At 40.3% G+C, this 14528-nt stretch overlaps 1 protein-coding gene across 1 annotated transcript in view; it reads left to right on the top strand.

The window, feature by feature from the left end:
• The window catches only part of MICU1 (mitochondrial calcium uptake 1), a 123250-nt gene that overhangs the window by 40288 nt on the left and 68434 nt on the right, over positions 1 to 14528 (top strand). Inside the window, exon 5 of the mRNA XM_081863583.1 lies at positions 6616 to 6659. Coding sequence (XP_081719709.1) covers positions 6616 to 6659 — 44 coding nt within the window. The remainder of the gene's footprint in view (positions 1 to 6615; positions 6660 to 14528) is intronic.

Genomic DNA, 14528 nt, shown 5'->3' with positions numbered 1-14528 from the left:
CAGCTTCTTTGGTTTCGTCTTAGGTACTGAAGGGCCTCCCCACAGTGTTGGGTGCTGTTGAGGGGGCAACTTAATTGCAGGGAATACTGAAAAGTTGAAGTAGCAGAAACAAATTTCTCCCCTGAAGACAGAGCTTGGAGTAGATGGAAATAGAAGCTAATTATGCAGACTTTCAACTCATAATTTTGCTTTTAGCTTAAGGCTACCATGAAATATAAGTGGGTGCTTCCCTGTCATAATGGAAGTTGTTGGGAGGGGGGAATCTAAATTTATGAAAACTGTAGGCCATCCCTAATCTCTAGGCTTGGCTGCTCAGGTGACAAAAACATCTTAGAATATGCCCTTCCAAAAACAAATTAAAGGAAAAAACAAGAAACATTCTCCAGTGGCTATTATAGAACAAATTCATGAGATTGTGTTGCAAAGAGAAAAGACTCTTCATACAGTTTTATGTAGACCTAAAAGATGCAAAGCTTCAAAGAGCTTCACATATTTTATCTGGGGGTTTTTAAAACATATACCAGCACCCCTGTAAGCTAGGCCAGTAATGTTATCCTCAAATGACAGATGGGTGGAGAGCAGAGGCTGAAAAAGGGTGGACTTACATAAGACCAACTGGGGGTTGCACCCAGGAACTTCTATACAGTATAGTTCAAGTCCCTTAGCCACTACATTATATCTGCTCCACATGGATAACATGGAGGTGCACTCCAGGAAAACTTCCCCCAGTCTACATTTTGCTCAGACTTCAAGTGCTGACAATTTCTCCCAGTTGAGAAGTTCTCTCTCTCTCCCAAATCAGGAGGGTTAAATGAGGTTTGTGAGATTCTTGGCTTTGCTTGTGTGGAGCTAATTGGTCCTTGAAATACTTTGCTGGTGCAACCCATATTGAAACATACAGACATTAGCCGTTTTGTCTCGAGACAGTGCAATTGCTCCAGACATATGGTTAGAGGTAAGTTATTACAGAATAATGACAGGCTTTACTGAGAGAAAATGTGAGGGAGCAGGTATTAGGAGGGAAGGGATGCTTACGGGAAGTAATTAAGATCTGAGAGGGGCTCTTTACTATGTAAAACACAGGTTGTTAGTGACCTGGGGTTACTGTCTGATGGATTTTGAATAACTCTTGTGAAAGGATCATTGCCAAGTAGTTTCTCTGAAACCTCCTGTATACCTGTTGATCTCTACTTAAGCATTTCTAAGGAGAAGCCAGTAAATTGAAATATCTGACCCAACTGCTGTCATATTTTTTTAAGCTTATGAAAGTGCAGTGTGTTAGTAATGCATTTTAATTCACTTCAGACTACAGTAGTTTTGTTTAGTATGCTTTATGTGAACTATGCACATTCCCTAAAGACTATATATCTTGGGCAGAAGTAGCTGTTTTAAAAATAAACGTTCTTTAGAACTTGTTTGATGGCAGAATACAGAAATTTAATTTCCGTGGTACTAAGTATATGAAGTATTTTATGATACTCACATATTCATCCTTCTAATTACCCTGTTGGGTAAGTGTCATATTGAAAACCCTACAATATCCAAGCAAATGCATTTAGGCTGCAGTGCTATCCACTCTTACCTGGAAGGAAGGCTTATGAGACATAATGGATCTGTCTTCCATGTAGATATGTGTAGGATTGTGCTGTAAAGGTGGGTTTCATGAGTAAAGCAAGACCCGTGGCCTTGTGCAGAGGCAGTCCCACATAGATATGAAGCCAGTTTGGCTAGAGTGTTGAACCTGGGAGACCAAGGTTCAAATCCTGCTCGGTATTGCAGCTGACTGGGGTGATCTTGGGCAAGTCACCGTCTCTCAGCCAAACCTACCTGACAGGGTTGTTGGAAAGTTAAAATAGAACATGGGGTGAACCATGTGTACTACCTCAAAGAAACGTGAGATATAAATATAATTTTAAAAGCGGCAGATAAGTCATTTGAGGGAACAGGAGACCTTTGCACTAATGTGGACTGGACAAGCAAAAGTCAAACTTAGGGAGGTCTTGGTCTGTAGGCGGTGAGTTATGAGGAGGGACAAGGCCATGGAAGGGGTTGAAGGTAAGGAGAAGAAGCTCGTGTAGGTTCCAGGCACATACATGAAGCCAACCTAAGGATTTTAAGAAATGGCATTGCTGCTTAAAATGACAAGAGGGCACTTTTTGTCCCTCATGTGCTATAAAAAGCATTCCATATTAAAATTTGTTTTTCTTTTAAAAGATTTAGACAAATCTAGTGGTAGGGCAGGACTATCAGCAGCAATTATTCATGATAGGTAAATGGCATTTTGCTGTACAGAGGGAATATATTTATGAATACCAGATGCTGGGAACATGACATCTGGGAAAGTCTTTTGCCATACCACGTGAGTACCATGTGAGGTGGACCACTGTTAAAACAAAATTCAGGACTACGTGGGCCTAGTTTATCGGCGACTCATGTGCTTACAAGAGCATCATCAAACAAACCTTATTTTCCATTATGCTTTTGGAACAAACCCCAAATTCCAATATCCTACTAAGCCTAAGCATGTGCGACTGAAATAACCACAAATTCTTCTCAGTTGCCCTCTCCTCCGTTTGGCTCCATTTTGTCTGGGGGTTTTTAATTGTAAGCTGCTTGGGGTAGAAACTTGTTCTTTTTTGCAAAATGCATAGAGGGCATTGTATAAAATAGCAATAAACTTAGCACAAATTCTTTAGACCTTATCAAGTCAGAACCCATTGATTTCAGTGGGAGAGATTCAAGCAGGTGCTTAACTCTCCCGTTCAACTTAAATTACCATTAAAAGCGTGTGTCTTTGGATATGCAAAAGTATTTAAAAAAAAAAAAAAGCCAGTGTACTCAGGTGATTGTTCTTCAGCACAGCATCCACAAATCGAATGCACTGCTTGACAGTCTTATAACTTTTTTCCTCAGCTTATGAAGCTGATGACAGTGGAGATTTTATTGCCTTGGCTTAGGAGAGTCTCAGAGATCTTCTGAGTTGATTAATAACTCTGTTTCCTGCACTATGACCATTATGAACTTCTGAATATATGGGAAGCATTTTATCATGTTTACTCATAAACAGGTGGCAGTGATATATATCTGCCTTGCTGATCAACGGCTGCTGATTTCCCCATCTCTCCCTGTTCCTCACATCTTGCCAGTCTTGAGTAATAAGACGACAATGTCATTATTAAAAATTTCATCTGGAATTCTTTTTGTATATGTGTATATAGAAAGAAAATAAATAAAATACAAATAGACTGAATATGCATGCCTATGGTTGGTTACCAGTTCTGGCTTGGGTAGTAATCCTCACCATGTCTATTCAAAAGTAGTCCAATTGAATTCAATAGCGCTTACTCCCAGGTAAGTGGTGTTAAGATTGCAGCCCTAGATGTTAACCATAATATGCCAGTTTGGAAACTAAACACATAATGGAGAGATGTTTGAGTAGCACGGAATTGGTGCTGCATACACACATGGCTCATGAATAGTGGTGGAGCATAATAATAATAATAATAATAATAATAATAATAATTTTATTATTTATATCCCGCCCATCTGGCTGGGTTTCCCCCAGCCATTATTTGTTCAACCATTTCATCAAAACTACCACTGGGTTCTGCTGCCTTAAGATCTGGTGTATTACTTCTAAAATATCTACCAAGATCTTTCAACTGGAAGACATATCCACCATGAATGTAAGAGTTCTCCATAGCCATTCTGTAGGTGTCATTCTGAGGTCTTTTTTATGATTTAATGGCTATGATTAATAATCTTATACTGCCATGTGTTTGAATTTAATCTTCATGAAAATCATTCCATATTTCAAGAATATATTCCCATTTTTGTGTTTAAATGTGTAAAATTTGGCCATCAAAAAACTTAATTGGCATCCCTTGTCTTTCTAATAGTGTAGTAGATTGTATTTTAGACATTTTAGTGCTTAAATGGGCATTAGCAAGCATCTTGCCAAATATGGCTGTTCCATATGAGTCCTATCTTCTCTCTTAGCTATGAATAATGAAATGTCTGATTTTGTAGGCAATGGTGATAACACAGAACAAAATATGCAGGGTGGTAATCTATCTTCTCATATTCTGTGAATCAAATTATTCTACGTATACAGATCATATTCTTCTCACATAACAAACAGACCAGGTTGTTGGTTTAAATTGAAATTCTTAACACGCATTTTTGTCTCAAACATAGCTGGTTCTACATTCTGTTTTTCTCAGTTGGAGTGTATTTGCTCAGTGGATTAGTTTATCCTCACTGAATTGTTTTCTCTCTTCCCTTCCTGGACCTTATTGAAGTTTCCAATGTTGCAGAGGTCCCATGCTGTTTATACCACATCAAGTCTTAAATCAGTCAATAACTATTTATGTGAGTTAAGTTTATAGTAATATAACTTATTCATAAACTACTTCTTCCACAGTATCTCAGAATTGATCCTTGCTGCTTCTTTCTCCCATACAAAATCTGCTAACATTTAGGGTTGTACTAAACAGGATGTTGCCAACAAAGGTCCGTATAGTGAAAGCAAGCCATGGTTTTCCCAGTAGTGATGTATGGAAGTGAAAGCTGGACCATAAAGAAGGCTGATCGCCGAAGAATTGATGCTTTTGAATTATGGTGCTGGAGGAGACTCTTGAGAGTCCCGTGGACTGCAAGAAAATCAAACACATCCATTCTTAAGGAAATTAGCCCTGAGTGCTCATTGGAAGGACAGATCGAGAAGCTGAGGCTCCAATACTTTGGCCACCTCATGAGAAGAGAAGACTCCCTTGAAAAGACCCTGATGTTGGGAAAGATGGAGGGCACGAGGAGAAGGGGACAACAGAGGACGAGATGGTTGGACAGTGTTCTCGAAGCTACCAGCATGAGTCTGACCAAACTGCGGGAGGCAGTGGAAGACAGGAGTGCCTGGCGTGCTCTGGTCCATGGGGTCACGAAGAGTCGGACATGACTAAACGACTAAACAACAACAACAAACAGGATGTAATATAGTAAAGAGGAATAGCAATTTAGGAGCTGTCAGTTTCTTAACAGTGCTCTGTGCACTTTGGAACTCCCTGCCTATTGAGATCCAGCAGGTGTCTTCACTGTATTCTTTTCGGCACCTGCTAAAAACATTTTTGTTTAGGCAAGCCTACGCAGATGCTTAGAAAGTTGAAGTAATTTTAATCTATTTTAATATTTTAACTTTTGTATAGTTTTATCTTTTTGTAAACTGCTTTGAGGCATTTCCCCCCCAATCAAGCAGTGTATAAATTTCATCAAACAAACAAACAAAGGCAATGTCAAACTTTCCAATCATTTTAAGTCTTTCATCTCTCTTCCTCTGATTACTGGTCCATAATTCAATGTTAATAACTACCTGTGATTTTCTAGTATGAGAGATTCTCAAACACCTCATCATATTTTGTTGTTCAAAGCTTTCTGTCCTGGCTTCTAGCTTTAATTAGGGTTGAACCGTAATAAAAACAATTGATTCATTCTGGGATTCAGCTGAATTTTGTATGTGTTTAAGCAAGTTTTTCACCCTTAAATCTGACCGATAAAGTCATTTGCCCACCCTTCTGTGTAACAAAACACATGGAACCACTGACAATCTGTTGCGGAGTTAACTCTGCTTAAGGAAGGCTCTTTTACATCTGACGCTCGACTGTTGATTGGAAAAGGTAAAATTACATCCTAAGATGATGTGGACCCTCTTGCGCAAGCAGAACAGCTTCAAGCAAAAGCACGAGAATGGCTTATAGTGCCTACATATTACAGCACTGTTTGAACACATGCATAAGCTCTTTTGCGGGCATTTGCAGAATAGTTCCGGCTGCTATTTTTCTTCCTGGTTCTGAGGTTCCAGTTCATTGCGTCTTGATTGCAGTGATGGGGGAAATGCCGTGCATGGCTTCTTCCTCAATTTAGCTACTGCAAGTAGAACGCTGGTATAATGGATTGAGTCCATGCTGGAAGCTTCAAGGCTGCAAATGGTGAATATAACCCATTTGGTCTTGCTCCCCCACAGCACACCATTTTGTGTGCACTGTATTTCATGGTGGCAAATGGCAGGTTACTGCAACATTTCTAGTACCTTTATCTACTGCTGCATCTGCTCCTTAGTTTCATCTCCTTCTGTAAGATTAACTATTGATTACTGTCTTCTCCCTTCAGCATCTTTCAAATTTACCTTTTCTACCCACTTAGTTTGGAGCTCATAGACCATCGTTTGCTTTCAGCTTGTATGAAATGAATGTTACTTAAAGTTTGCTGGCAATTTTGAAATCTGTTAATGGCATCTGTTGCTTAAGGCAGTATAAATATTGAAGGACGGAGGTTAATGTATAAGGTAGTAGGGAAGGGTAGAGATATTAATAACTTGTGTATTAAGTTCTAAGAGAAGCAAGGTGTGGCACCACCATTACGTCTTGATATAGCTATAGCTACTATTCCCCAGATCTGTACACATTTCATAAGATATAAAATGAAGCTACTATTAAGCTGAGCTTTCCTGTACTTTCTTTGTTTTGGTTGGTTAGAGCTTAATGTGTTTGAACCTTGTGAATATATTTCATAACATTCAATCCGTGCTACATAAAACCTTTGCTTTTCTCTTGTTTCTTTTAGACCTCGGACTTGATCAGTTTGTGGTGAAACGCTATGATGGGAAGGTGAGATTCTTAAACCTGTGGGTGCATGCTAATTACCATTTTAGCTACTAAGGAAATGTTTATTTTCTCTTCTCTGTCTGTGAAACTGTCTAGCAGTAAGCAAAGCTGTGTTAATTTTGGAGGTGATTATAGCAGGGAATTTTTATGGGCCACCACGGAGAAGGGGACTAAATTTGAGATTCTAAACAGCCTCTCTTGGCCCGGCTTGCGCAGCACCAAGAATGTAGAATCATATCTAAGAATAAAAAACAGAGCTCTAGCTCTTCCCATAGGCATCTAGCTGGCTGCTGTGAGAACAGAATGCTGGTCTAGGTGGATCTTTGATCTGATTTAGCACAGTTAATTTTAATACAGTGGTGCCCCGCAAGACGAACGCCTCGCAAGACGGAAAACCCGCTAGACGAAAGGGTTTTCCGTTTTGGAGGCGCTTCGCAAAACGAATTTCCCTATGGGCTTGCTTTGCAAGATGAAAATGTCTTGCGAGTTCCTGCGGGGTTTTTTTCCCTCCCCCCCCCCTTTTCCTAAGCCCTAAGCCGCTTATCAGCTGATCCGCTGATAAGCCGCTTATCAGCTGATCCGCTAAATGCCGCTAAACCGCTAATAGCGCTAATCCGCTAAGCTGTCAATGGGCTTGCTTCGCAAGACAAAAAAACCGCTAGACGAAGAGCCTCACGGAACGGATTAATTTCGTCTTGCGAGGCACCACTGTACTTAGCTGCAGCTTCCAAAGAATAGTTGTGGCAAAGTTGGCACTTTCCTTTCTCATTCGGGATAATTTCACCTGAGTGGTGTTCTTTTCACCTGTGATAGAAATTCAGTGTGTGAAATCTTTATGTCTCTTAAAAATCAAATGGGTGTTGGATGCAAGTCAGCTTGCGCTGGAGGTTGATGCATCTGCATGGGGAAAGAGAAAGGAACCTCCAAGCTGCTTAGACTGCCCTTTTACCTGTGCTGCCCTTCCTTCAGGCTAGACGGATACTCTTGCAGTTGCTGACCTCATTTTCTCCTTCCTCCTCACCTTGGGAGAGCAGACATCCTTTGTGTCTCCACTGCTGACACACAAGAGCAAGCACAGCTTGTTGCATTCTCCATCTTAGTTAGGACTAGGATCTTTCCTCTCAAATCATGTATTTCCTGCAGGAAACATAGCTTTGTTCGCAATATTATATCTAGGGTAAAACATGTTCCTCCCACAGTGATTCAGTGTTAAATTGAACTTTTAAACTCCAAATACCATCAATGGGAAGGTGGAATTCCCCTCCCCAAGCTCTTTTTAACTTCTTTCACTGTATATATAAGAAAGAGATGCAGAATTCCAAAGCTGCATTTGCCTCCTTGTCCCTCCTGCTCTTTATTTCATTGAGCAGCACTCTCAGGCAAAGGCAAATTTGCTTACTGCTTTCCTGCTTTGTCTCATTACTGGGCTGACCTATAATGAAGTGCACAGTTGCTGCTGTGCTTTTAAGAGCTGACATCCAGAATACAGCTTTGGCCGCTCCCCCCCCCCTCTTTCTTCAGAGGCAGGCCCGCTCTGCTCAGTCTGGAGATGGAGTGCCATTCCCACCAGCCTGCCTCCGGAGGGGAGGGGAACCATCTTTCTCCGCCAAGCTGTGCAGCCGTAGGGTGTGGAACTGGTCTCTTCCTTCCCGTCCCACTTTGCTCATTGCACACATGGGATGGTGTCACCATCTGCCTCTGCTCCTGGCCAGCTGAAGAGGAGGATGGACTCTTTTTGACTTGGCAATAGTAACTCTGGCTTGGACTGAGCTGCTCTCAGTTTAAGCTGCTGTCGGGCACAGCAGTGATGGCAGGAATATGGGTGGGCCTGGAGAATAGGGCATTAATCCTCTCTGCAAAGCCACACACCTTAATTTGTACAGCCTTCTATTTCTTGGTTATCCTGGGATGTGATCAAGACTTTGTTTATGACTGTTTTGAATATAATATTGACTGCAATAGTCTACCCTGCTGCTTATAGTGTTGCGGACAAGGATATGCCTGAAGGCAAGTTGGCTAACTGACATTGCAATAATAGACACTAAGCATATTTTCTTGCCCCTGCGGACTGGCTGTTCTGAAATTTCAGATCTTGCTACAGATCTGTTTTTATTTATGTGCATATATATATAATGCCACCAATCCTACTGAATCTATCCAGATAATCTGAATTTGTGCTGCATAATTGTTTCAGCTCTTTTTGATGACCTTTTTTGTGACAGATGTGCTCTGTCAGGTGGTTCTTTGCATATTTATTTACTGTACCACACCGTTGACAGAAAATTCGAACTGTTAAGGACATAACCTGTGAGAAATTCCATTGGGCTGCCTAAAAGAACGTATTTTTCCACAATGGAATATACAGCGGGCATTTGCTCTCCCTCCCTCAGTCAAGTTCCAGACGTCTTTGTTTGCTGTTTGCTTCAGCAAATTGTTCTGATTGATTTAGGGTGGCTTCTTGGGCATGGAAAACCCAAATCCGGAATGCATTAGTCATGAGGCGTGCATGTCAATATGTATGAAACTGCTGCTTTTGCCTTTACAATATACAGCAGCTTGAAAAGGATCAGCAGTTGACATACTGCTTCCATAGCTCAGTGTACATGAAAGGCTGAGCATGAGTGTGCTGGCTCTCAGAGAGGAGATCGTGGGCACTTCATTCCTTCTCAGTTCTTGCTGCTGCTTTTGTGAGCTAAGGCATGGTTTGACTTCAGCATGTCTCCTAAACCCAGACTTATGGTTTGCCTTACTCCAAACAAGCCACCAGCTGTAACCCAAAAATAAACCGTGCTTACAGCTGGTGGCTTGTTTGGAAGGAGATGAACCTCAAGCATGGACAACACACTGAGTCACACCATGGCTTAGCTCACTTCAGTGGAGCGCCAGGATTGAGGAGCAGCAAAGCACCTGCAATCTGTCCGGGAGCCCTTCACGCTCATGGTTTGGCTTATATGTGAACTAGGCCATTCTATCTTCCAGGAAAAAGTATTGATTGACAAAAAACGTGCCTGTGCCCTTTACAGTCCACTTCAAGTTCAGCTGTTAGCGCTCATTCCTAGGATGTTAGTCCTACAGGAGGACTTGGACAGCTGCCTGTGATATATTTGGATCTTAGATTTTAACCTGGGGTTAGCCATTAATTTTTAACTGCAGTGGTTAATTGGTTTGTGCCTCAGGCCCAATACAGATGTTGCCCATCAGGGAAGACTCATCTCTTTTTAAGCATAAGGAAATATATTGTTAAGGGTTTGTGCTTGCAATATAAAGATGCTGTAGGCTCTTCCAAACATTGTTTTATATCTGTGAGCAGCCTCCCTTCTACCACTTCCCAGCTCTTGTCAAAGCTTTGTGGCATATTGGTTTTGTTGGCATAAACTGATGGAATTATGGAAGTCTTTCTTTCTCTTTCCCTTTAATTTAGTAACTACTAATTTTAATTTTTATTATGTTTTGGCAGGTAACTCACTGACCATTTGTGCCTCCTTTTATTTCTTGGTTCTAAGGTGTGCAGCAGTATCTTGTTCCTGAGACATGAATTGGGTTTTTTTCTTTATTTGTTTTATTCTGTGGTTCCTCTAATGATGTACAGTTTGTAATTATTTTGTTTTTGTTTTCTTTTTGTTTCTATAACCAAACCTTTGCTCATTTTCTTCCCTTTCTTCCTAACCTTTCCCCCTCTCATCAGGATTTTTGGCAGGTACTGACTTGTCAGCATGTGCTTCAACCAATTTGTGCTTCAGATCCCATATGTGCACCTCTTTTTAAAAGGGACAGTATATATTTCTTATTTCCCCCATTACCTTAAAGAAACTGTTGGCTTTCATCATTTGAAATCTAAAAACATGGAGACTTAACTTTCCCCAACAAAAAAGTTGTCGCAAGAGTTCAGTATTACCGTAAGTCAATTCAACGCAGAATTACTTAACGTTTGGTAAACCAACTAGGTGCTACATTAAATTTCTTCTCCTTTTTGTGATCGTTTTTTACTGAGCAGCAATGGTTGATTTTTTCCATTTTGGTTTAATAAAATCAAACAATTATCTTTCTATTCATAAGAGAGTGAGGCAAATCTGTTTTTCACAAATATTTAATTTATATTTTGTGTGAATGGGAGGTATTTGCCTATGGGTATATTTACATTAAAATTCCAAATTTTATGCGTAAACTAATTCTCACCACATATCCCTGTACTTTGAAGCTATCTTAATCTATCTGCCACAAACTACTTGAAGATGGAACAGGTGACTGAATTCCGTTCAACATAACTGAGTGATAGAGGATCAGCTTACATTATCAGTTTCCTTGAGATAGCTACCTCTGATCTGTGTCAGGAGAGAGTCAACCATGCCTTCCAAAACGAGGTGTGTTTGGGCTGAGCTAGACATGATAATCGCTGTGTTAGCATGCATCAGTAGCCATAACTATGATTAGGAAAATTAGCTTCTGTATGAGAAGTACACAGTTCAAGCACTCTCCCATTTTGTTCCTCTCCTCCTAGGGCAGGGAAGGGATTCCCATTTCTCGCAAACCCACATATTGCATATTGGTTTATACCAGGCTTTACCAATCTAGTGCTCTCCGGTTGTGTAGGATTACAACTAACATCCACCCCAGTCAGCATGGTCATTAGCTGAATGGACTGGGGCTAATGATAGTCCAAAACTGATGTTTGAGGAAGGCTAATTTGTGATCAGTGTTACATCTTAGAAATTTAATGTGCAGTTTTTTGTTTAAAAAAACACAAAATTATGTGTGCCATAATGCAGAGCAAATTGGGAAGGGGAATTTCAGGCTTTCTTCCTCTGCTGTGGTCCTGCAGAAAATCCCTTCCAAAGCTGGTATTGAACTAGTGCCAATGGGGGACTTTCTCCCACTGCAGATAAATGATGTCTGCCTGTGATCTCAAAAACAACCAGCCCTCCCAGTTTATGTAATTTGCATTTAAAAAAACAAAACACCCTGCACATTAAATGCAAGGATGCATTCAGTATAACCCTAAATTTGCTCTTCTCTCATCCCATGGTAGGATCCCAAAGTCCTGTGTTCCCTCATCATCTCAGGAGTCACATCCACACAATTTCACTAACATTAGAAACTCTGGAATCACATGGGTGAGGCTGGTAGTGGGGCCCTTTCCCACCTGGCTAGGTGGTGACCAAGAGAGACTGAGCTATGTGCATTCTGAAAGGTAGCACATTGCATGAATGAGGAGTGAGCTAATCAGATATATTGATTTACCTGTTTTGTATAACTTATTCCGTGTAATCAATAGTGTAGACACTTGTCAAGGATGGGTCTCCCTTAGGTAAATAGAGTGTTAAAGCCTGTCTGACTGCAGTTAATACTTCAGCTTATTAAAATGCATTCCCTGTGCTTCTCACCTCATGATTTTAACTGAAAGGTACTGAGGGAACTGAGGAAAAAGCAGGATAATGACAAAAATATGCTTCTAATTAAATGCAGTGATCATTTTATAAAGCTTTCCAACTCTTACATTTGCTGATGTTTATGCCTGGAATGCACTTCTAATTCCTTTGGGGGATTTTTCAAGTGAGAAGCGTCCGGCATGCTGATGAATTCTCTTAAATAAGGCTGCACAGATTCAAATTGAAGCAGCACTGTGTTGAGTTGCCTCTCTTGACAAGCATGTGTATTCTTGAGGAAGCTGTGACAGAACATTCCCCTGAGGAACTTCTTTCTTTAATATGAAGGATTATGCTCTAAGCAAATAGGGCATTACCTCTGTAGCACTTGAAGACTTTTGGAAGTCTGTTATGAGAGGCTCTTTCGTTAGCTGACATCTGAATATCTGTACTGACAAGCACTGAATTGCAATTAGAAATGCAATCAGAAATTGAAAGTTTTGTCCAAATGAGAACAAAAAGGAACACAAACTTTGACAGAAAGGCTGTAAGGCTGTGCACCTTGCTAAAAACATAAAGACCAACAACATTTATTTTAATATGCATTATTAGCAGGAGACCAGCTAGGAAGGTAATTGGGTGTTTGGATGACAAGGGAGTCAAAGGTGTGCTAAAGGAAGATGAGGAGATAGCAGAGAAGCTGAATGAATTATCTGCATCTTTCTTCACAGCGGAAGATATAAGGCATATCTCTGTGTCTAAACTAACTTCCCAGGAAGGGCTTCTGAGGAACTGAGGCAAATAGTGATGACAAGGAACTAAGCTTGCCTTATTGACAAAATAAAAAGCTGGCAAATCTGGGTCTGAGTGGATTCTACTCAAGAGTTCTTAAAAGAGTTCTTCAAGTGTGAAATGGCCAGTCCTCTAACAAAACTATGTCACATCCCACCTAAGATCAGTCCCTGAAGACTGGAAACTAGTTGATGTAATACCGATTTTTAAATAGGCACCCAGGAGATTTCAAGCTGGTTAGTGTAGCATCTGTTCCAGGGAAGTTTAGGAAAAACATTATTAAAGAGTGGAGTACCAAGTGTCTAGAAGAACAAGTCTTGTTGAAGTAGAACCGGTTTGGCTTCTGCAAGGGTGAGTTCTATTACACTGCACTCAGTTTGCTGGTGATCTGGTCCAGCCATGGCCCCCTAGGCAAATAGAGAATGCACACCAAAGCACAGCAGCTGTGGAAGCCTGGCATGATAAATTTAGTAGCCTTTCCAGTGAAATGGTACAGGGCTCAGTGACAATTCTGCCATTCACCTTCCAGTCTCTGATACATAAAAATACGTTAAGAAACCACATGTCTTTTTTCTGCATGGATTTTTGTTTTATAAGCACTTTAGATTTAAAACTGCATCCAGCATTGTGAGCAGATATATAATGAAAGAATAAACTATGGCGATATGATGGTGCGAGAAATAGTTTGTTTGAACGGAAGTGCAAGAACCATTTGCGAATGCTCAGAGAGACCTGTAATGGGGAATGCAAAATATATTCTGTCCTTTTTAAAGAGGCTCTTCTCGCTTTCTTTGCAAGGGTTCTGCCCTTGCATGCTCGGTTCCTGCTGCCTGTGAAGGGGTCTTGGGACATTGGTGTCTTGTTTCGTTTTTCCTCTTGACTGTAGAATGCTAGTCTTGCATTTCAGGTGCAGCTTTTTTAAAAATAATAATAATGGTGATGGATATTTATTCTGTTGCTGTAAGGGTGGGTACATGTACATTTCTCTTTCTAGCCTCTGAAGACCACCAGTTAAAGTTCTACCTTTAATGAACTCAATTTTTAAAGGGAAAGGTAGATTAGGGTTCTGATACCTTTAGAAATAGTTTTGTTGTTCCAGTGGGATAAGCAAATCCCTCTGGCTTAAAATGATCAATATTCACATTTTTGTGGGATAGTTCCAGTTTTTCGACTTGCATTGGGCCGGTGCTTAACTAGTAGTTTTTATCAGTGAAGAAAGGGCTTCAAAAGCTGTGATACTTCATATGAAGGTTTGTTTCTCTTAAATAATTTTACAGCTAAAGTAAAGCACAACTTGATCCAAATACCATGTGCTCCCACCCTGTTCAATTTTTTTTTAGTTTGGACTTATTGTTGCTATGGGTAGAATTTAGGGATAGGCAAGATGTAATCTGACCTCGGTATCTGAGATTCACTAGGGATTCAGTTACCTCATCATGCTTCTCTAGCTGTGCTTAGCAGCAGAGACTCTGACTTGGGATTTCTTATTTCTTAAAATTAGATGCAAGGATTCATTGCCTGATGTGGTGAGTCTGCTGTGGATCTCTCCAAATTAAATATCTTGGTCACAGATCATTGGAATTCTTTCTTTTTTAAAAAAAATTGTGTAATTACATAGGAATTCCTTAAGAGCTGCTTTTAGTAAGAGCTGTCCTATATCTGAGTAGTATTTTTAAATGAGTGTGAATTTACTTATTTGGTCTATTTTTTTAATCCT

Source organism: Podarcis erhardii (genome assembly GCF_964252035.2).
Source record: "Podarcis erhardii genome assembly, chromosome: 5".
NCBI classification, from domain to species: domain Eukaryota; kingdom Metazoa; phylum Chordata; class Lepidosauria; order Squamata; family Lacertidae; genus Podarcis; species Podarcis erhardii.
The sequence above is the reverse complement of the archived record's forward strand: the minus strand, read 5'-3'. Positions and strand labels throughout refer to the sequence as shown.